At 44.1% G+C, this 24,698-nt stretch overlaps 1 protein-coding gene across 1 annotated transcript in view; it reads left to right on the top strand.

The window, feature by feature from the left end:
• Nucleotides 1–24,698, top strand: part of LOC308290051 (roundabout homolog 2) — a gene marked incomplete at both ends in the record, with an annotated part of 60,513 nt that overhangs the window by 6,965 nt on the left and 28,850 nt on the right. Inside the window, 9 exons of the mRNA XM_080731827.1 lie at nucleotides 4,716–4,873; nucleotides 5,387–5,507; nucleotides 5,916–6,054; nucleotides 7,393–7,520; nucleotides 11,676–11,800; nucleotides 14,283–14,454; nucleotides 15,060–15,265; nucleotides 17,810–17,891; nucleotides 18,390–18,558. Coding sequence (XP_080587953.1) covers nucleotides 4,716–4,873; nucleotides 5,387–5,507; nucleotides 5,916–6,054; nucleotides 7,393–7,520; nucleotides 11,676–11,800; nucleotides 14,283–14,454; nucleotides 15,060–15,265; nucleotides 17,810–17,891; nucleotides 18,390–18,558 — 1,300 coding nt within the window. The remainder of the gene's footprint in view (nucleotides 1–4,715; nucleotides 4,874–5,386; nucleotides 5,508–5,915; nucleotides 6,055–7,392; nucleotides 7,521–11,675; nucleotides 11,801–14,282; nucleotides 14,455–15,059; nucleotides 15,266–17,809; nucleotides 17,892–18,389; nucleotides 18,559–24,698) is intronic.

Below are 24,698 nucleotides of genomic sequence, written 5' to 3'. Positions count from 1 at the left end.
CATGACATTCAAGTGTTTTAGAGATACCCAGCTTGAAACCAGGACAATCCCGGGACATCTGGTCACTCTACATTTGTGGTGGAATCATTGTCTCACAGTCACAACATCACCTGACTTTTTTGGAGCGGTGAAAGCGCTCCCAATAGACAGGTATGTCCGTGGGTATGTCCGTGGGTGGGTGGGTGGCTGGCCGTGTCCGTAGCCTGGCAATACCTTGAGTGGCCACACACAACACACTAGTTAAAGGAGGGGCGCTGTTTTGTGCAGGCCAAGCACACTCAACACTCACACACACATTCACACACATTCTCACACACACACACACACACACACACACACACACACACACACACACACACACACACACACACACACACACACGCAAACATAGATCTAGAACACATAGAATCAAAAACATAGATCTAGAACACATAGAATCAAAAACATAGATCTAGAACACATAGAATCAAAAACATAGATCTAGAACACAGAATCAAAAACATAGATCTAGAACACATAGAATCAAAAACATAGATCTAGAACACAGAATCAAAAACATAGATCTAGAACATATAGAATCAAAAACATAGATCTAGAACACATAGAATCAAAAACATAGATCTAGAAAACACAATCAAAAACATAGATCTAGAACACAGAATCAAAAACATAGATATAGAACATATAGAATCAAAAACATAGATCTAGAACACATAGAATCAAAAACAGACACACGCACGCACACGCGCGCGCACACACACACACACACACACACACACACACACACACACACACACACACACACACACACACACACACACACACACAGGGTATAGCTGCTCAGATTCACCGCTCCACTTCGAACCGAGGTTTGATTTTTTTTTTTAGCATGGCAAGTTTTGAGGGAGTAGACTGGAGTGCGTCACTTTGACATCACAATGAGTCACACTGCCTCAAAGAGTTGTGCTGCTTGTATTGCGCAGTGTTTGGGATAGTGATCAGAGCCATAACTCTGCTCTGTGTCACGTGTTTCAACCCTCAAATGTCCCACTTTCTGCAAGACTCCCTGCCCTGGGAGACTGGGACTTTGGAATTCAGCATTAAAGGCCTGTGTGTGTGTGTGTGTGTGTGCGTGCGTGCGTGCGTGCGTGCGTGCGTGCGTGCGTGCGTGCGTGCGTGCGTGCGTGCGTGCGTGCGTGCGTGAGTGCGTGTGTGCGTTTGTGTGCAATTTGTATCTGTGGTTCTGTTGATGGCAGGTTCAGGGATTAGCTGGCTGTGCCCATAACTTCACTCCAGTCACTATGAGTAAGAAATAAAGGTCTTTGTGCACTCATCTCACCAGGCCTCGCAGACAGGGGTCTAAAAATAATGCGGCTCTTTCAATTAGCTCTTCTCTAGCTCTGGGAAGCATTTGAAACGAGCAGCCAAGCGGACAGGGTCAGGGTGTTCGGCGAGACTTAAGGGAGGACTGTCCCGTCCCCTGACTCTCCAGAGTGTAAAAAGTGACCTGTAATTCACTTTCAGGCATAATTTATACTCCATTGTACATTGGTGTTGCTTGCCGGCAATAACTGATTTATTTTAAAAATAAAGACATCCTACTAATAAACGAACAAATGTCGGTCTGTACGATGTCTGCCTGATATACACGCATGCTGACATCACTGACACTAAACAGTGCCCAAATTTGGAGATGACTGACATCACTGATGATACCGCCGCCTTGGGAACAGCCACATGCTGAAACAGTGCCCAAATTTGAAGATGACTGCCCTGGTAACAACCGCATGCTGAAACGAAGCCCAAATATGGAGATGACGACATCACTTGTACGTCTGGGTTCTCCAACATTACTTTTGAGACTCCTACATTCAATCCCTCATATACTGTGCACACCCCATAACCCAAACTGCACATAATTCGGAGCACATAAGTTCGAACGGGCAAGGACTAGTACAATATAAAGCATTGCAACAATTATTTTCAGAGTTCTGACACTGGAATCTGTGTGCACCTTTACAGGGGGCCCTTTTATTGTAATGAAAATTAAGTGAACTGTTATGTTTTAATAAGAAGTGGTAACATTTTCTGACTGAGTAAACTATAAATACCGGTAGGTTGGATCCTAGACTTCATAGTCTAGTAGACTATTAAGCTTAAGTGGATATTACACAATAAAAATTGTCAGCATGGGGGCTGACTTGAGCCACTTAGTCCTATACTTTGTTGTATTTCAAATAACTGAAATAGCTGATCACAACGTTGTAAGCTAGTAAATCTGCTGTTTTGGGTGTTTTTGGGAAAATGTTTACTCATATCAGAGGAGCAAGCTGAAGGGGCAGGAGGAGGAATAACAGACAGACTAGCAGATGACCACCTCAGTCCTCCTGGGCTGAGTGAAAGCTGGTTGAAATATTCATGCGTGTTTACCTGAGATAATGACAGCCATTAAACAAGGCAGGAACATCTTTCTTTTTCATTTGCTAGACCAAGGGTCTTCAACAGGGGGTCCGGGACCCCTAGGGGGTCCGGGACCCCTAGGGGGTCCTCAGAGTTACTACAGGGGGGCCGCCAAATCTTTGTGTGAAAGGATAATTATTTTAGATTAACAACTTGAACCCTTGCATTCCCTATTCTGAGGAGAACTTTGGCTGAAAATAGCAGATCTACAAGCTCTCAACGCCTCGCAGGCAAATAGGTTGGGTGTGGAGGTAAAACAAAAAAAGTATCAACAATTTAAGTGATTAAATGTCTGAAAAAACACATTAACACGAATCCAACATCGACTGATGACAGTGCTGTCAAACAAGTCTATGCATGTACCTATGAAATCGATGAAAATCTGCAACACAGTTTTATGCAACATATGGGGGTCCCTGCTTCATCTGTCTCTCAGCAAAGGGGTCCTTTGCCTGAAAACGTTGAAGACCCCTGTGCTAGACAATATGATGGACTCAGTCCTTGTAAGGCTAATTCATGCTTTGTCGCACAACCATGTCTCACCTACATTTACAAGAAGTATGCCATTTTTATCTGGCGAGGCTCTTTACTTACAGTAAGTTTAAATTAAGCCTGAGCGTGAATATGGGTGCTGTGTTAAGGTGTGGATAATTGAGTGGATAGATGGTACAGTTAGTGACAGATGACACATAAAAGGCTACAAAGGACTTAGCGTGGGCTAACCATGATGAATTGACAACATACACTAATGTACAGCTTACATTGACTGACAATTAAATATACTAAAAATACTCAGTCCAGGTGTGTTGATTGACATGCAAGCACTAAAGTTGCTCTAACATTATGTTGCAATTGCAAAGTAGCCTATCACTGAAATATTCATGAAGGTGTAAAGGGGGAATTTACTGTACATGTATATTGATCTGTTATCCTGGTATACTGGATTCTGCCAAAGAAAGAATCACATTTTGTGACACACACACACACACACACACACACACACACACACACACACACACACACACACACACACACACACACACACACACACACACACACACACACACACACACACACATGCTTGTGTGTGAGAGAGAGAGAGTGAAAATGAACAAGCAACATTTCTATCAGTGTTTTGTTAGCATGAGTTCCCCTCAGTCTACTAGAGTTTCCGAGTTCATAGTTTGGTTTTCATCCGCACTTTGGCTCGCTGTCAATCTGCACAGCAGATGAAAACATTTCAAAGGTCATCGAGCAAAGCATCTCATTCTGTCTTCATTTCCAGAGAGTGAAACCTTCAGGGATGACTTAAGGATACAGAGCACATAGCATTTCTGCCTGTATACCTGCCGGCTGCTGCATCTGGGCTTTGCAGCTGTGTGAGGTTGTGCTGTTTGTAATGTTTTTTTTTTAGATGCAAAACCTTTCATTAAAGCACTGGGAAACCTTTTCTCTCTCTCTCGCACAGGTTGAATTATGAATGCTGTGTTATTTGTTTACTCTGTCGGACTGAGAGGTGTGAATTATTCATTTGACAGAAGTGACAGCAGGGTAGGACACAGGCATACTGTAGGAAACATTAAAACAGCACCATGGATATGAGAACTCATGTACCCTACATGCAAATAATAACTGACCCTCAGTCAGTGACATTATTTTCACAATTTTTTAACAATCCTTCCCTCATGAGTCAATTTAGTTCCATTTATACACTCTTTGGAGTTAAATTAAAGGGAGCCTATTTCACTTGTCTATTCAGGCTTAAACAGTTTTTAAATGGCTTAGGCCTATATTTAGACATGGATATTGATATTCATTATATCAGACATGCTCCCTTCCTAAATATTGTAACTTCAAACTCCATTTTATGATTAGACTGATTTAAGTCTTAACGTTAAAATAATCCCAAACATGTTTGAAAGTGAATTTCTTTAAGACTGACTGTGTTGGTGTAAAGGCAGTGTTGGACAACGTGTTACATACAGTATGTCTATGTTTCTTACCATTTCTTTGTTGTCAGATGGAAACCTTGTACTGTACCGGTATGTCCAAAACCGTCCCTTTTGTATTTATCATTTTTAAAATGACTTAAACTAGTAAAAATAGCCGATCTACAAGCTTTGTGTGCTTGTAGATCGGCTATTGTCACTCGTTCTGTGCGACAGTCTTGTATGATGAAGCAGGGCTTTACTTTGCGAAAAAAACTTGGAGATACAAGGTCTCTGCCCGACAGTGACGATTTGTTTTATCGGCAGTCCTGAGAGACGACTTCCGACAAGCTCCAGTTGATGTGGTGGTGGCGGCGGGCGAGCCTGCGGTGCTGGAGTGCGTCCCCCCACGCGGTCACCCCGAGCCCACCGTTTCCTGGAAGAGGAATAATGCCCGTGTCAGTGCCAAGGACGAACGGATCTCTGTGAGTTCACATCTGACACAACCTGAAAACACGGTTCCCCATTTTCAAAGCGTGCCATTGTGATTAGAGCAGCGCTACACAAGTTGACACCCATAAAAAGTCAAGCCAAATGTTTTTTGAAAAACTCTACCGTAAAAAATATACAGTTCATACATAAATGGTAAATGGTGCATTTATATAGCGCTTTTAATCCAAAGCGCTTTACATAGATTGTGTATTACATTCACCCATTCACACACACATTCATACACCGGTGGCGGAGGAATCCATGCAAGGCACCAACCTACTCACCGGAGGCAATTAGGGGTTCAGAGTCTTGCCCAAGGACCCTTCGACATTAACTCAGGGGGAGCCCGGATTCGAACTGGGAACCCTTCGGGATTTATACCCTTCGTGCTCTAATACCAGTTTCTCTACCCCTGAGCTATGCCGCCCCTACATATTTTGCTGATGGTTACTGTAGCATAGCCAAGAGAGGCCGATGGGCTTAATTCACTCACTGCCTCTTTTCAGATGCGTGGGGGCAAACTGATGATCTCTCACACCAGGAAAAGTGATGCTGGCATGTATGTTTGTGTGGGCATTAATATGGTGGGAGAAAGAGACAGTGATCCTGCAGAGCTGGTGGTGTATGGTGAGTCATATCTTTTACCTCATGTTTTGTTATTTAGATTGGATTTTGCTTGACCACAAATGTTGTTTAGATAGCATGTTATTCCGCCAAATACCGAATTGTAAATTGTGTAGTTCCAGCTTCACACCTTACCTTGTTGGTTGACTGAGGTTCATGCTTAGTCGCTCTCAATATGAGCAAACACTTAACGTAAATTGAAAATCTTTAAATGGTAAATTGTAATTTATATGCAGATATGTTAAATCGATGCAATGTATTGTGCATTACATTATTGTTTGTTCGTATTGTGTACAACTGTACTTGATTGTGCGTGCGTGCGTGTGTGCGTGAGTGCATTTATCTCCAAATGTATGCATGCATGTGCACATCTATTTGTGCATCCTGTAAATCATGTTGCCATTACTGCAGAGCGTCCCGTGTTGCTCCGGAGACCAGTGAACCAAGTGGTAATGGAGGAAGACACAGTTGACTTTGTGTGCGACGTCCATGGAGATCCCGCCCCCACAGTGCGCTGGCGCAGAGAGGAAGGAGAGCTACCCCGGGCGAGGTAAACATTGGCGGACATACCATATGTACTGTACTATCTGTGGTGTCTGATATGTTAACATACTGACAGAATTGGGGATATACTGTATTACTACACACTAATGCAAGATCCTGAGTGTTCATTTGACTCTGGGAGTGTACAAATGTAACCAAATGAGTTTAATTATCACTGAGGACTTTCCTGCGTATAGTATTCACAAGAGATGAATTCTGCGTCAGAGTAAAAGATGTGGCCTAGAAAGCGTAGAGTAATTACCTAATAATTCATGTCTGTCTACCAGTTAGGCAATGCAGATTCACTAATGAAAGACTAGAGAGGCTTCATTAGTTAGCAGGACCCTCCTGAGACCAAGCCACTTTATGGTCAGTGTTTAAATGTGAAGCTAACATTTTAATGTAGGCTAAGATCTCAAAGTTAGTTTGAGCTCTTTGGTCGATCCCTGAGAAGGCTTAATCTAGGCGTGTGTTGGCTGCAAAGATGTCAAAATGAGAGAAACCGGCGCACTCATAGAGAAAAGGACAAGAGATGTCTACCGATGCAAAAAATATGAATTTGTATATGGTACTGTACATGTACTGTACACAAATTACAAGCTAAATATGAATTGTTTGCTATGGTTCTGATCTTCATCTATACTCAATAAGAGGGCACTCTGTATGTATTTTATTTTTCTATCCAGTATATTATGTAACTACTGTACTGTATGTTATCTGGGTCAAACCCTTATAGACTATTGCTTAATTGCCTAATGATGAAGTCAATAAATTCATATAACCGAGGGTGTGCAGCTTGTCACTTTAAAACTGATGATGGTATAATATACTATATACAGTACCAAAACATTTTCTTTCTCTCATTTATTATTACATTTTTTTACACTACATTTTTTTACTTGGTAGACCTAACCTGGAAATTCTCTCATTTTGACATATTTGTATATGACCATATTACTACTAGATTGCCATAAGAATAGTCATAAAAACATGGAAATGAATAAGCTTTTGGTGATGTGTACACACAATTGTATTTACATTTGGATGTATTTTTTACATACAGAATTTTAGTGGAATAACGCAAAATAAAAATATAAAATGTTGTCATACGTCTGATCCAAAGATCATCGTCAGTTGTGTAACAATCTGGGAAGTGGTAAAAGAAAAAGAATAAAAGATTGAAATTCTGTCTTGAGAGATAAATGTGATAAATGTGCAACACAGGAGACAAAGAACCATGTATCTTTTTAACATGTGACGTGTCTTGCTATTTTCAAGACATTGTTGAACACAAATTCTTGTAAATATACAGTATTGATCTGGACATTCACTCTCTGCCTCTTAGATTTGAGATCCGGAATGACAATAGCCTGCGCCTGTTCAAAGTACGACAGGAAGATGAGGGCACGTACATGTGCACGTCTGAAAACAGTGTGGGCAAGACCGAGGCTTCAGCCATGCTGCAGGTCCATGGTAAGAAGTGCATATTACATATTGTATTGCTTTAATTTATATGACGTCCTCCAGACAAGCTGTCCCATTCCGCAAAGAGCAGACCTACCGGTATAAGCTCACAAAGTGCCACCATTACAAAGCGGTGTGATTTTGTAGATTGACTATTTTCATCGCGGGACACTGTCGTACGCCAAAGCGTAAACCAAGCTTATGTGAAATGCAACGCATGTACAGCAGTGAGCACAGGCACAAATACCCTGAGACAGGCAAAAACGTCCTTGTTTAGATGAAGGCAAGTTCATGCATAAGTCAATGCCAAATTACGCTGCAACACTACTATGCTTCTACCGATTTCCTGGTCAAGGCTTTGTTTGTTTGTGTGTCTGTGTGTGTGTGTGTGTGTGTGTGTGTGTGTGTGTGTGTGTGTGTGTGTGTGTGTGTGTGTGTGTGTGTGTGTGTGTGTGTGTGTGTGTGTGTGTGCGCGTGCGTGTGCATGTGCATGCGTGCGTAGGCTATTCGTGTGATTCTCTGTGCAGCGGTTCCGCCAGGAGCTTAATGCTAAACCGTATGGATTACTCCATCTGACAGATGTTTGGAAGATAGTGCGCTTTAACACACTGCCAGAGAGCAGTCACAGTATTAATAAGACATGTCTCTGTCTCTTTCTTTCTGTCTCTCTCTCTCTCTCTGTCTGTCTGTCTGTCGGTCTCTCTCTCTCTCTCTCTCTCTCTCTCTCTCTCTCTGTCTCTCTCTGTCTCTCTCTGTCTGTCTGTCCCACTCGCTCTCTGTCTATCTCTCACTCCCTCTCTCACATACACACACAAGCACACATCTGTTGTCTGTTTCTACAGTATATCAGTTTTCCTTTGCTCTAGTGGTCTGGGTTGACCTCATCCTCCATTGCTTTTATCACTCCATCCATCTTCCATCCATTTTCTTCCGCTCATCCGCTGTCGGGTCGCAGAGGCAGCAGTTCCAGCAGACTCAGAGAATCCCAGACTTCCCTTTCTCTGGCCACATCAGGCAGCTCTAACTGGGGGATCCTGAGGCGTTCCCAGGCCACCATGGAGATATTAATCTCTGCCCTGTGACCTTGAAAACCTTCTCAGCTCACGAACTATAAACCCTCTCTGTTCTAGTTATGATACATGACGCACAGAAGTCCAATAGCAAGGCACTGCCCGGGTTCAGATCAGGGAGACCGTTCCTCCCAATCACACCCCTACAAGTGACCCCCCATCATTACCCGCGTCTAACTATTTCTAACTATTCATTTAGGGAATGTCTGTCTGTTGGCTGTCTTTCTACAGTACTGGCCTGGACACGGAACACCATATATGGGCATAGAATAGGACACGGAACACCATATATAGGCATAAACAGGTGAAACAGTGCCCAAATTTCTGACATCACTGATACCGCCACCTGTACTGCTATTGCGTTCCACCATGGTAACATCGGCATGCTGAAACAATGTCCAAATCTGGAGACGACTGACATCACTGATACGTCTGTGTTCTCCAACATCACTTCTGAGACTCCTACATTCAATCCCTCAAATATTGTGCACACCCTCGGGCAAGGTCCTAGTTTCTGTTGAATAATAGGATCGAACCCCTCCAGGAGTTTGGTTCCAGCGCCCCTGCTGTGCATAAAGATAAGCCCCACCAGATTTAACTGGTAGCGCTCCACCTCCAACACAAGATTCGAATCCTTCACCCCCAGAGAAGGCCAGCCTCTGCCCGCCAAGGTCAGGCCCTTTGAGACCCTCCGCCTTCACTGCCACGTGTCTGCCTGCGCACCGGACCCCAACGGTTCTTCCCATAGGTGGCGGACCCACAGGATGGAGAAACAGCCACATCGCTTTTTCGGGCTGTGCCTGGCTGAGCGTTTTCTGTTAGACGCTTTCTGACAGACGCTGCTTCTGGGTCTGGCATCAAATGAGGGCCCTGGGCTTCCTCTGGGCAGGGCAGCTCTGCTCCTTTCTTGGTTGTCCATGGAGTCTTTTTTAGCCATTCTTAGTCTGGCCCTTCACCTGAGATCATGAGAGACTCCACCAGGAGTACCAGGTTCACTGGGAATCACAAAAATGTCCACAGCAATAATGTGATGGTTTCCCCAAGAGTTTTTCATTTTTCTTTTTTAAATCAGTGTTTAAACTAGATCTGTACAGTTTACATTAACATTAACTAGTGCTTTGCTGTTCTGTGTGTTTAATTCCATTCCACACTGTCCCAGCAGTTCCAGGTTTGTTGTTTTGTCCCTTCTACCCTAATGTTTCTCAAAATAAACCAAACATGATTGAAAATGCAAAAAAATGCAATTACATAATGTAATATTATGTTATATTATTATTTATTAAATACATAATTAAATATATCAAACTAATATCAGACCAACCACAAGGTTAGATTTCCCACCAGTTATTGAGTTGCTGTGAGTGTAGCTGCAGTAAGGCATTAGGCTTCAGACACTTTAGACTTAATGTGCACCAGATTAAGCTGGGGTATCAAACACATCTGGTGTACTGTATTTACTCGTATTAAAAAAGATTGTTTAGGGAGAGTTTGATAAATCCCTGTCTCATTTGTAAGCAGTTAAATGCAGCTGGTATAAGCTGTAGAATTAAATGTATGAATGCATTTCAATTTTACATTAAATAAAAGGTCTGACTACATTACAGTAGTGAAATATAATTACACTAAAATCCTGTGTTCATTTAACTGTGAGGGGGGTCGGGTGGGGGGTTCACAAAAGTAACCGCAAAGGGCGAAATGCTCCCTTAAAAGCACTTCCAAGCTAATAGCGTCTTGATGCTACTGTGCTATTTGCATGTATTAGGTAATATGCAATTAGCATACATTTGGTGCCAAATATCAGCCCTCTCTATGCAAATGAGCCTCACTGCAAAAAGAAAAGTCAAATCAAGCCGTTAGAGTGAAAACTATTAGCATCTTCAGAGAGATGGTGGTAACTGAACTGAAGGGGTATCACGGCTAGACTTTCCAGTGATCACGGCAACAGTGATTGTAACAGGTGAAGGCATCATCATGCCAGCCGTGCTGAGTAGAGTGTTGCCCATTTTAGGTTGCAAGCCGGATTGGTCAAAAGAATTCCTTTTTGTCGGTGTGTTCGTGCTACACAGACTGAAAGGCACAAAATGGTGCCTAAGTGTGGTTAGTACGGTAGTTCGTTTGACAGATGTCTCCTGTGGTGACCGGAAGGCCAAGTGCTCAGGGTGAATACCATAGTAACAAAATGCTTTGATCAGCGAATCCCTGGTTTTGATTCCCGGCCCGGACGGACCATTTGCTGCTTGTCATTCTCCTTCTCTCTCCACATTTCCTCTCTCAACGATCGCTGTCAAATAAAGGCTTAAGAATCCCCCCAAAAAGGACATGTCTCCTCATATCAAGCTGACAGTCTGCAGCTCCACTCAGAAACGTAACTCAAAATAACTAAGTAAATGTCACGAGAGTGGCATTGCATTGAACTGTGATGATGTGCAGGCGCAGGGGAAAGGAGATGCACCATTGCACTGCTCAATAATGTGACGATGAGCAGGCAGATTTATCACACTATACGGTCATAGTTCAGCCACTCAGGAAGGCCAGCAGTGTGTTTCATCAATAAAGATATGGTGTAACTGAGTGGTTATTGATCAAGCAATGGAATGATTTTGCATTTAAAATGCTGGACCCTATGCCAGTTAGAAACAAAGGTGATGATGATGATGATGATGATGATGATGATGATGATGATGATGATGATGATGATGATGATGATTATGTACTTCATTAATCCCCAAAGAGGAAATTCACATTGTTTCCAGCACAGCACATTACATCCAAAGAGATGTGTAGTAGTGTAGTGTAGTGTAGTGTAGTGTAGTGCAGTGCAGTGCAGTGCAGTGTAGTGTAGTGTAGTGTAGTGTAGTGTAGTGTAGTGTAGTGTAGTGTAGTGTACACGTACATGCCTAGTTGCAAGATGCAAAGTCAGTCAGTTACAGTTGACCATATGGCATTAGGGAAAAGATACTTCCACAACCTCTGTGTTGCACCCAGGTAATGCAAAATGCTCAATTTAAAATGCCTGTAGTATAGTACACAGATTTGTTCTTTCTGCAGGTGAACGCATCTAACAGATGTTTTTTTTTGTTCTTTTCGTCTATAGTACCGCCAAAGATTACTATTAAACCCCGTGATCAGATTGCCACCCAAGGGCGAAGCATCACCTTCAAGTGTGGGACCACAGGAAACCCACCACCAGCCATCTTTTGGCAGAAAGAGGGGAGCCAGGTAAGAGGGAGCGCATGATGCGTAGCTTGCGAGACTAGATCAGGCAGATATACTTGAGAGGTTCCACACATGCGCATTACTATGTGAGTGTACACTGATATGTTATTACAACAGTGTTATGCAAGATCCATATGCCATAGGCTGAAAAAATTGGCTGGTAATTTAAGCTCAGCTCAGGCTTTGTTCTTCCTTCTCGTGTCATTGTCTGTGGACTGTTGGTATGCACCTGTTTTCTCCCACCACCACCACCCCAGCACCACCAGTGGGCTCTGCTATTAGTTCTGTTCCCCTTGGGGGTTGTTATTGTATTTCTGTCTCCCTGCTCTTAATGGTTAATGATGGTTGTCTAATTGGGCTGAGCAGGGAGAATGTAGCAGAGCCTGAACGCCAAGATAAAATATCATATCCAGACTTGTACATTCCATAATAAAATAGTGGTTTAATCTATTTGTGAGTTATCTGACTGAAATGCATTAGTGCAATAATGACCTAAAGATTAGGCTAGAGGAGCGCATTCTTGACCAGAAGGCTGCCGGTTCAGGAAAAATGTAACGAGTAATGGGGAATTGAATGGGCAACACTCACCCCTCCCTCAATGCCCACCTTTGAAGTTCCCTTGAGCAAGGAACTTGACCCCAACTGCTCCAGTGGTTAAGACTGTGGTTGTACTGTACTGGGCAGCTATACGGTCATAGTTCAGCCACTCAGAAAGGCCATTTTTGTTATACATATTCATCAATAAAGATATGGTGTAACTGATCAAGCAATGGAATGATTATGCATTTAAAATGCTGGACCCTATGCCAGTTAGAAACAAAGGTGATGATGATGATGATGATGATGATGTACTACTATAATTAATCCCCAAAGAGGAAATTCACATTGTTTCCAGCACAGCACATTACATCCAAAAAGAGATGTTTAGTGTTGTCTAGTGTAGTGAAGTGCCCTTGAGCAAGGAACTTGACCCCAACTGCTCCAGTGGTTAAGACTGTGGTTGTACTGTACTGGGGCAGCTCCCTGGTGTAAATGTGTGTAATTGTACGAGTGTGACTGTTGCTGAAAAAAGCATTTGTGCCCAGCGGGGGGAACACAATAAAGAATTCTAAAGCAGTGATTCCCAACCCTGGTTCTGAAGCACCGGTTTTCTGATCACAGTCTAATTTAGACATGATACACCCGATGAATTAAATGAATGGCAATTCAATACATTGTAGCATAAAACATTTGCCAGCTAGGACTGGAAATTAGGTATTTGGGATAAGGCCTGACTAGAACCACTGCAATAATAAATTATTAGAAAAGCATGAATTATGGAAAGAAAAAAGAATCCTGTCCACAAATTAATTCATGTCTTTGAACTTCAAGGTCACAATTTCTGTTTTGTTTTTGTTATTCTCAGTTTGTGTTCCAACCTTGTTTGTGTTCTTTTTGGCAGTATTTTTCATCTTTTGTGGGGAATTATTCAAACACACAGCACAGCTTTAAAAACACATTATTGTAAGGGTTTAATAGAACCTTTGACAACATTCTTCATTGCCCACAGCTTGAGGATACAATATAAGAGCATAGGTGGGCAACATATTTGCATTTGGCTCAGAGAAACAAGTACGAATAAGTGTTCAAGGGTTTCGTGAGAAAGCGTTGGCAATTTTCACCTGCCTGCAGACACAGAGGAGGAGAGAAAGAAGGAAGAGAAGGATGGCATGAAAGAAAGAACACCAGGTGTGGAGCCTGCTTCCTAAGGGCAAAGACACAAACACAAAATACCATCATCTAACATTGTACCCTACTATAAATATCCTGTTGATAAAAGCATACAAATAAACAGGTGAAATCTCTCACACTGTGAAGAAACTTAGGCTACTCTAGAAGCTTTGTTGACCCACAAGTCAGACAGGAAACAGGAAGCCTAAGTAAAGCTTTAGTCTGCTAGACAGCTGAGGTACTGCCTCCCACTGTTTGTAGAGGTTTATGCTGGATGTTTTTGGATTATCTTATAACCTTGGCTCCTCCAATCCAGTCTAAGCCTCTTGACATAGATGAATGAAATGGATGGCTGAATGGACTGATGTGCCTCGCACTTACCCCTTGATCGCCTCCCTCATCACTTACTGAAACAGACTAGAACCTCTGCTGATAACGTAAACCTACTTCGGCTTACTGCTTTGAAAACCAACCCCGATACCGTCGGGGTCGTAATATGAAGGACCTGCCATAAAGACTTTGCAATGGCTCTGCAATGCAGTTTTCCCCCGGAATACTTTCCACCCAGTTTCAGCCATGAAGGCTGTTTGAATCTCACCAGTCTCTAGTTAAGTGAAGCATTTAGAGACTGGCTTGTAAACGTAAGCGTACAGGGTTAACATTTTTTTTGTTCTTGCATGTACTTTGGTGTGTGTGTGTGTGTGTGTGTGTGTGTGTGTGTGTGTGTGTGTGTGTGTGTGTGTGTGTGTGTGTGTGTGTGTGTGTCTTTCTTTAGTTTTTATTGTTTCCTGGACAGCCACCTTCACAGTCTGGAAGGTACTCTGTGTCCATGAGTGGAGAGTTGACCATCGCTGACATCCACCCTGAGGACTCTGGTTTCTACATCTGTCAGGCCATCAGTGTAGCAGGAAGTGTGCTGACCAAAGCCCTGCTGGAGGTGGAGGGGGGTGAGTTCCACCAGAATCTCAGGGACATTAATAATTCTGGTGCTGTCAGCTAATGGGGAGAAAAACCACCATTAGCGAAGACGATTTGTATCACTGCTTCGGGATCAACTTTCATAATATTCTGCCCTTCCATCATCTAATTCAGGGCTCCTGTGGCTTGGCTAAAACATTATGAAAAGGAATAGATATTCTTTCATGTATTTATTGAAGTAAGGCATTAGACCTCATGTAATAATCTAATTATTACATGAGATCTAATCTAATAATAATGTATCCTTCTTCTAGGCATAACATTATTATTACATTCTCCTATTGTAAAAATAAATGTGTAGTCTATACACCAAACACAAATCAAAATAGTCTTGAAGGAAAATAGAGAATGTAATAATGCGAGGATTATTTTGCTGCTGGTTTACTGGTATGCTGGCTCTGCATTGAGAAATTAGCAAACATAAGAAATAATATTGAAAGACATTTGCAGGATAAGCACATTGCATTTGATGAACAAATATATATATATCTAGATTTAGCAGATTTTCTTTAATTAATTTGGGACTAAAATGTCTCTTTTGATTGTAAAGGTTGTGAACTGATCTAACTTCTAGGTCCTTCAGGCCAGTTCCCACCTATCATTCGCCAAGGCCCGGCCAATCAGACTGTATCCTTGGGGTCAGTGGCACAACTTCTGTGTCATGTGATTGGTGGAACCCCAATCAAGATTTCATGGGAGAAAGATGGAGAGAGTATTCAGGAAGATAACCCTCGAATGACCTTGATGGAGAATGGTGCATTGAAGATCACCAACGTAAAGGTGTGTGTGTGTGTGTGTGTGTGTGTGTGTGTGTGTGTGTGTGTGTGTGTGTGTGTGTGTGTGTGTGTGTGTGTGTGTGTGCGCGCGCGTGCGTGTGCACGTGCACGTGTTTGTGTGTGCATTTTGTGCTTTATATGTGATGTGATCTATTGGAAAGGGTTTAAAAAAGACCTGAAAATATAGAAATGTCTTTGTTCCCGAAGGAACGTACACACACTAACATATCGTCGTTGTCGGGTGGAAACCTTATATGTCCAAGACCGTTCATTTTGTATTTATCGTTTTAAAAATGAATTAAACTAGTGAAAATAGCAAATCTACAAGCACACAACGCCTCGCACCTCGAGGTGTTGTGTGCTTGTAGATCGGCTGTTTTCACTACTTTTGTGCGACAGCCTTGTATGATAAGCAGGGCTTTTACTTGGTGAAAAAAAATTACAAACTTGAAACTTGGATATACGAGGTTTCTGCCCGACAGTGACGATATATATCAATTATGTTTGTTTTGATCTTCAACCTTCATTGAGTTTCTCCCCATCGGGGATATTTCTCTGCTGCCCAGATGGCAAAACCTTATGTTCCTTTTTCATTCTAAATCAATTTTCCATTATTTAAGATTAAGGTGAAACAAGTTTTCAAAAGCCAATCTCTGTCTCGCAGGACATATTTCCAGTGCAATTATGTGCCCATGCAGTGTGTAATTGTAACATTAATGAAGGGGCTTGTTTGCAAATGCTAATACTTTCTTGTTGTGATGAAAGAGCAGCCAGTGGGCCCTTTGTGCTGTAACCCCACCTGGAGGTCAGTGAGGGCACAGCGAGGAGAGCATAGCAACATTGTTTGCATTAATTGACCAGCAGTAGATGATTAATGATCTCCAAGACTTTAATTACATCTCCTGCCCGGACGACGCTCATTCACTTCTGCTCTCATGCCTGCCTCTGCCTGCGTAATGCACTGCAGCAGTGCAGTGTGAACTTGGAGCATTAGGGTTTGGTCCGATGCACCGCTGAGGCGGAAGGGGAAATCTACCATACCACAGTGCTCAATGGAACAGAAGAGATACATTAGTTGGACATCGTGACGATGACAAAAAGAGATATGAGGTGGAGACCACGAGCGAGGAACTAAAAATATTTCCCCTGCCGACGCCCCTTCCCGTCATCAATATTTCAGTACTCAGTAGAGTCATCTAAAAGAAAGACTCATCACCTGCCCACAAGCTGGCCAGCCTGTCAGCCAGAGGTCAATACTTGTGCTGGATGATCTCATAGCCCAATGATAATTCCAAGCTGCACACTGGCTCTCTGCCATACGCCGAGTTTACTGTAACAGCCACAGTAACACCATTAGTGGCAGCCAAGCCTGTGGGCATGCATGGAGCACAGTGTAAACAGAAGGCAGGTAGAGTTTGGTGCAGTGCCCTTAGGGCTAGCAGCGGTGGTGGTGGTGGAAGTGGAGTTGCTGCTCCTCGGAGGTCTGCTGCTTCTGAGTGTTGACAGCTAGAAAGCGCCATGTGAAGTTTAGAGTGCACAGTGTACACACATGTGCGTCCCTATTCGAGGAGGCCATGCAGCAGCAATGAGAAACCGAAATACACTGAGAGGTGAAGATTGACATTCTGACAGAATTTCTCTGCTAAAAATAGATACATATGAATCAGTATACAGGTACTAAGTTCTATTCTATTATTCTATTATTCTAGATACCGTCAGTATGATTGGCATGAGCCCAACAGATGTATTGGTTGGTTTGGCTGATATATTGGCCATTATTTGACTGTTTTGGTGACATTGGGATTGGCATTTATGCAACCCAACGTGTCATGATTTTGAAATAGTATACTGTATGTATAATAAATTAAAAAAAACATTGGTCACTGAGCTATACTGAGCTCACTCAGAGGTGCATCTCAGAGGTGGGACAGTTCAGAAACCTGCCTACCAAGAGCGAGTAGACAGAAATGAGCATTAGTGAGGACTAATTATATGAAGATAGGTTGAAAATGGGTGAAGTGTTCCTTTAAGTGTTCTTTTCATAAGTTTAATGTATTTCATTAAAATATATATATGTGTGTGTGTGTGTGTGTGTGTGTGTGTGTGTGTGTGTGTGTGTGTGTGTGTGTGTGTGTGTGTGTGTGTGTGTGTGTGTGTTAAAAGTTATTATTTTGTGCTTTTATTTATTTGTTTACTTAAAAGTTAAATGTTCTAAAATATATTTTTAAATTGAAGAGAACATTTTGCATTTAAAGAAATTAAATTGTTCAAAACATGAATAATCTGTGGTCTAGGACTCTCCACAATATATATCAATATCAGAGCTTGGATAAATTTAGAATATATAAAGTAATACTTTATAGTGGCTAAAAAGGAAAATAATGTAATATTGCACCGCATTAAACTAGACATGTGTTGTTAGTATAGTATCACTTCATGTATGCTTTGTGAAACTCGCCACAGTGCAAAGTTATAGTTTAAAGAAACTCTGAAACCTTTGTCAAACATTTCCCTAGACCTTTTGGGACTATAACTGCTGTTTTTACAGGAGACAGATTCTGGGATGTACACGTGCATTGTGTCTAGTGCCACGGGGGAGTCGAGCTGGAGTGGAATGCTGACTGTCAGAGGTATATTGCATAGTCTGCACACACTGCCGCTCCTATACTGTACATCTCTGCATTTAAGAGGAAACTGATCTTGCAACTGTTTTTTTTTTGCTTTATCATGCATGGTGGTAGTTTTTTTTTCCTCAGAAAAAAAAACCCATCCTCCACCCATTGCTTTTTCCCAGTGGTGTAAAGTGGTGTAAACTTTAGGTACTAGTTACTTTGTAGATTTTGATTATTATCACAAAGCATACATTATCCCACTACAGCCCTATATACATTTCGGCCATTTGAAAATAGCTGATCTGCAAGCTCACAATGCGTCGAGCTTGTAGATCTGCTATTTTCAACAAAAGAAAAAATAGGTTTTTTCTTTGAAAAAGTACTTTTACTGAAGTACATTTTTAATTCCGGACTTTTACTTGTATCAGAGTATTTCTACATTGCAGTATTGATACTTTTACTTAAGTAAGAAATGTGACTGTGAGTATCTTTTCCACCACTGCCTTTCTGTAGCAGATGGTGGAGGGTCATCGGTGCCTCGGCTGTCTGAGTCCATCCAGCTTCCAGGGCCTCCTCAGAAACCTGTAGTGACGGAAGTGACCAAGAACACAGTTACTCTCACATGGCAGTCTAATCCGCATGAGGGCGGGGCCGCAGTCACTTCCTACATCATCGAGGCTTTCAGGTACTTAGAGAAGCACATAGGTTCGAGTTAAAAACGTTTTCTTTAAAATAATATTCAAAGAATTGCACAAATTGTCACAATTTTTCAAAAATGGCAGATCTACAAGCTTGTAGCACGGCACGAAGTGACACGCAATGAGCTTGTATATTCAGTTCAGTACAGTATGAAAATCAACTTGCCGAGTCTTGTGGTTATTCTCTTTCAGTTAAGTTGTTGCTTTTTTATGTCATTTAAAGCGCACAATGATTTGAAAAGTCAAAGTAGTCCCTTGATTTTTATGTACAAAACTCTGTCCTTGTGGCTTGCATGTTGACTTATTATCATCATGCATTTATGTTTTTCCAACATTGAGTAATTATTTGAGATATGTTCGGTTTCATTTGAATGCCTTTGGAGAAGATTTAAACAATCGCGAAATCAAGAATCAAGCCATGATCGGGAAAATGGTCTATCTTTATGTACGATATGGTTGAAGCTGTAAATAGACAATGACTTGCATTGACGTTGGTGCAGTATGGTCCTTTAAGTCAGCCTCGGCTACTGTGCTGTATATGATTCAGCTATGTCTATTTTTGTACATAAATTCTAATCTTATGAGATTGTTTCTGGAGCAAGAGTATATTATTCACTTAGCATCATTACATCTTGGAGGTGATTCATGAGTGCCAGAGGGAGAGCAAGAGTTGTGAGGTGATGCAAAGTGAAACAGAGTAATGTAACAGCCACTGCAGCAGTACACAGCTACTATATCACCCATAGAAAACAAGGAACAGCATGGTAAATAAAACCCCGGACCACGGAGCAGAGAGAGGACACATATTGCAGTGGTCAGCTCAGCAGCTCTGTCTTGTCCTCGGGCAGGGGCGCGCGAGACCAGTTGTAGAATTCACTCATTATAGAGTGGGGATATAGGCCATGGACACACACACACACGCACGCACGCACGCACGCACGCACGCACGCACGCACGCACGCGCACACACACACACACACACACACACACACACACACACACACACACACACACACACACACACACACACACACACACACACACACACACACACAGCACAGTGCGGTACACAAAGTCCAAAGGGGGAACCATAAGGATCACATTTGAACAGTCTGAACAGTTAGAGTCGGGGGTGTTCCCATTATTATATTATTTATATACACACTATACCTGAAGTTTTTCTTTGTTTCTTTATTTTGTTCAGCCTTCAGCAGCATAAACAAGGAAATATCTTTTGACAGAAATGGTTCATGTTATCTCGTGTCTTGTAATTTTCTACTTAACATTGCCTGACAACAAATGGGTTAAAGAATGTTGAATAGATGGAGGGTGGGGGAATTATGCAACACTTCCCACTGCTCCTTGTTATGTTGTTGTCTTTAAATAGTGCTGGCTGGATATCAATGCTGTTTCTCTAGAAGACAACAGTTACTGTATACAGTATATTAGAGAGTAGGAGGTAAAATGGATAATTGGAAAAGTTTGTGGTTCTATGACATTACACCACTATTATCTGTGTAAATATGTTTAAAGGTGTTCATTTGGACATATGGGCCCTTATTTTTGTCCATGCCTTACATCTTATCCCTAAACTTCTTTTTTGAGCGGTGGTCACAACGCTCCTATACGTGGCCGTGTGTGTGGGTCTGTCTCCGTGTCTGTATGTAGCCTAAACTTCGGCGCGTAACTAGTGCCGCACCATTTACGCCACTCGCGCAATATATACATCAAAATGTGCGGCTCGGCCGGGAATGGTGTGCTATTACCTTTCGTTCCGATCCGCCTTACCATGCCGACGTAATCGGCAAAAAACAACGCTTAATTGTTCCCATTGACTTATAATGGGACAATGCAAGAAATCACTTTCAAGTATTTTTCTCTCGTAAACCATAGGAGCTACAGTTTCAAACCTCGGAGAGGAGATTCATAATGATTTTAAGAATGAATCGAAAAATAATTACATCACTCGGCCTCATGGTGGAGCTATAACGACCCACTTTACGTTTTGCCCCGTAACTCTTGAACCGTAGATCGGAAAATTAAAATTATTTTTTTCCTGGATTCCTTGGGTCAAGACGCATCTCCCCATATAGGCCACGCCCATTTGCGCCAGGATAGATTTTCCGCCATCTTGAATTTTCTCCAAAACACACTTTTTGCTCCTTTTCCTACATATTTTCTTCAAATGTCACAAAAATCGGTACACATGATCACATGAAAGTCTGCACCGGGAGTGGACGGCTAGTTACCTCACCCACTAGTCCTGTAAAGGGACACCCTAAAACTGACTACGAAGACAAATAAGGAAAAACAACCCGATGGTCCTCTGAGAGGCGGGATGGAAGAAGGGCCAAAACAAACGGATTTTACGGTAACGACTGGAACGGACACAGACAAAGATTCATGGATTATGAGAAGATGCAGGTGCGGGTGGGAGAAGGTGACCACCTTCAGAGGCTTACGGATCCACCAGGGAAAGAAAAAGTGCGAAGAGGGAGGTCAGCAGCAACATTGCACTGCAGCCGCAGGTCAGACAATAGGAACCCAAAGCCAGGTCGCAAACCACAGTGCTGAGGGATCCAACGCTGCTGAGGAAAGGCAGGTGGAGGACACAGGAGGGCCCTTGGTGGACACCAATGCCTCTGAGAGGGGCACCGCTGAAGACACACACAGAACACAAAGCAACCCCAACAACCAGGAGCAAAGCCAGAGAACAGAGAGGAGAGAACCAGGAAGGAGGCAGCTGGTCAAATGGCCAAAGGCAAACGAGGTTTCAGTCTGGCAGAAGCTGGACAAGGACCTCAGTCTTATCCTGGATCACTCACTGCGCGGCCAGGTTGAAACCAAGCTGAACTGCATTGGAGACATCCTGTATGATGAATGCAGAGGCAGATTTGGAGTAACTGCCGAAAAGCGGAGATCTGGACCAGTGCAGAAGGGGAGGAGGGAGAGAGAGATCGAGCAGTTGGTGAAGAGGCGGCGTCAGCTCCGAAAGCAGTGGAGGAAGGCAAGCAGAGAGGAGAAGGAGGGCCTGAAGCCGCTGTGGGAGGAGGTGAAGAAAAATCTTGCCAGCCTGCGCAGGGCAGAGCGCATTCGCAAACGCAGAAGGCGGAAGGAGAAAGAGAGGAGTAACTTCTTCAAAAATCCCTTCAAGCACGCAAGACAGCTGCTAGAGGACAAGAGAAGCGGGAAGCTGGAGATTACTAGACCTGAGCTAGAGAATTACATCAGGGAGCAGTACAGTGACCCAGCAAAGGCAACTCCGCTAGGATCCCCTGGATATGTTCCTCGCCCAGCTCCCCCAGCCTTCCTGTTTGACGCTGCCCTCCCCAAACTCAGTGAGGTAGCAGAAGTGGTCCGGAAGGCAAGAGCAGCCTCAGCCCCAGGCCCTAACGGGATACCATACAAGCTGTACAAGTACTGCCCAGGGGTCCTGAGACACCTGTGGAACCTGCTGAGAGTGGCTTGGAAGAACCAAGTCATCCCTTCAGAGTGGCAAAGAGCTGTCACAGTGTTCATCCCGAAGGAGCAGAACTCCAGTACCATCAGCCAGTTTAGGAGTATCGCTCTCCTGAATGTTGAAGGGAAGATCTTCTTCTCCATCCTGGCCAAGAGGTTGACCAGCTACCTCACAAGTAACGGGTACATCGACACCAGCTGCCAGAAGGCGGGCGTGCCAGGCTTCCCAGGGTGCGTGGAACACTCTGCAGTAATATGGGAGCAGATCCAAAGGGCGAAAAGAGAGAGAGGTGACCTGCATGTTGTGTGGCTGGACCTTGCCAACGCATACGGGTCTGTCCCCCACCAACTCATCGAGTTCGCCTTGGACTTCTTCTATATCCCAGTCTGCATTAGAGCCCTGGTAGCCAAGTACTTTGAAGACCTTCAGATGTGCTGCACCCATCAGGACTTCACAACAGGCTGGCAACAGCTGGAAGTAGGCATTGCCATGGGATGTTCAATATCTCCCATCCTGTTTGTTGCAGCCTTCGAGATCATCCTCATAGGGGCCAGGAAGATGGTTGGAGGAGTGAAACTGCCTTCAGGTCAAAGGCTACCAGCAGTGAGAGGATATATGGACGACATCACCACCATACTCCAGACTGCAGCGTGTACAGCGAGACTGCTGAAGAGGATAGACGAACTTGTGGGCTGGGCGAGGATGAAGATCAAACCCCCCAAATCCCGCAGTCTGTCTATCAGGAAAGGAGTCAGAAGCGACAACACCATCTTTGTCGCAGGTGGTGAGGATATCCCATTGCTGGCAAGTCAACCCGTCCGTAGCCTGGGTCGAACCTACACAGCAGAGCTCTCTGACAGGCAGATGGGGGAGACAGTGAGGAAGCAGCTCGCAGATGGCCTGGCCAGGATTAATCAGAGCCAGCTCCCCGGGAAGTACAAAGTATGGTGTTACCAGTTCATACTGTACCAAAGGGTGATGTGGCCTCCGAAGATGAGCGAAATCCCCTCCTCAGTGGTAAGCAAGATGGACGGGCTGGCAAACTCGTTCATCAGGAAGTGGCTGGGACTGCCAAGATGCCTCTCAGACGTAGGCCTCTTCGGTAGGAACACGCTACAATTGCCACTGCGATCCATCAGCTCGGGATACAAGCAAGAGAAGGCTCGGTTGGTGCTGGAGCTGAGGGAATCCACTGACCAGCTGGTGAGAGCAGCGGGCACCCAGATAAGAACTGGAAGAAAGTGGAAAGCCCAAGAAGAGGTCGACTTGGCAATCGGCCGACTGAAGCACCGCGAGGTGGTCGGCAGAGTCCAGGAGGGTCGAGCAGGCCTTGGGAGGGGCGAGACTCCCTTGTTCTGGTCAAAGGCTTCCAAAGAAGATCGAAGAGCCATGGTGGTGGCTGAAGTGGCAAGAACTGAGCAGGAACGCCTACATCGACGGGTACATCGACACCAGCTGCCAGAAGGCGGGCGTGCCAGGCTTCCCAGGGTGCGCGGAACACTCTGCAGTAATATGGGAGCAGATCCAAAGGGCGAAAAGAGAGAGAGGTGACCTGCATGTTGTGTGGCTGGACCTTGCCAACGCATACGGGTCTGTCCCCCACCAACTCATCGAGTTCGCCTTGGACTTCTTCTATATCCCAGTCTGCATTAGAGCCCTGGTAGCCAAGTACTTTGAAGACCTTCAGATGTGCTGCACCCATCAGGACTTCACAACAGGCTGGCAACAGCTGGAAGTAGGCATTGCCATGGGATGTTCAATATCTCCCATCCTGTTTGTTGCAGCCTTCGAGATCATCCTCATAGGGGCCAGGAAGATGGTTGGAGGAGTGAAACTGCCTTCAGGTCAAAGGCTACCAGCAGTGAGAGGATATATGGACGACATCACCACCATACTCCAGACTGCAGCGTGTACAGCGAGACTGCTGAAGAGGATAGACGAACTTGTGGGCTGGGCGAGGATGAAGATCAAACCCCCCAAATCCCGCAGTCTGTCTATCAGGAAAGGAGTCAGAAGCGACAACACCATCTTTGTCGCAGGTGGTGAGGATATCCCATTGCTGGCAAGTCAACCCGTCCGTAGCCTGGGTCGAACCTACACAGCAGAGCTCTCTGACAGGCAGATGGGGGAGACAGTGAGGAAGCAGCTCGCAGATGGCCTGGCCAGGATTAATCAGAGCCAGCTCCCCGGGAAGTACAAAGTATGGTGTTACCAGTTCATACTGTACCAAAGGGTGATGTGGCCTCCGAAGATGAGCGAAATCCCCTCCTCAGTGGTAAGCAAGATGGACGGGCTGGCAAACTCGTTCATCAGGAAGTGGCTGGGACTGCCAAGATGCCTCTCAGACGTAGGCCTCTTCGGTAGGAACACGCTACAATTGCCACTGCGATCCATCAGCTCGGGATACAAGCAAGAGAAGGCTCGGTTGGTGCTGGAGCTGAGGGAATCCACTGACCAGCTGGTGAGAGCAGCGGGCACCCAGATAAGAACTGGAAGAAAGTGGAAAGCCCAAGAAGAGGTCGACTTGGCAATCGGCCGACTGAAGCACCGCGAGGTGGTCGGCAGAGTCCAGGAGGGTCGAGCAGGCCTTGGGAGGGGCGAGACTCCCTTGTTCTGGTCAAAGGCTTCCAAAGAAGATCGAAGAGCCATGGTGGTGGCTGAAGTGGC

The sequence above is a fragment of the Nannobrachium achirus genome, assembly GCF_963921795.1.
Source record: "Nannobrachium achirus genome assembly, chromosome: 8".
NCBI classification, from domain to species: domain Eukaryota; kingdom Metazoa; phylum Chordata; class Actinopteri; order Myctophiformes; family Myctophidae; genus Nannobrachium; species Nannobrachium achirus.
This window is presented reverse-complemented; position numbering and strand designations above follow the sequence as displayed.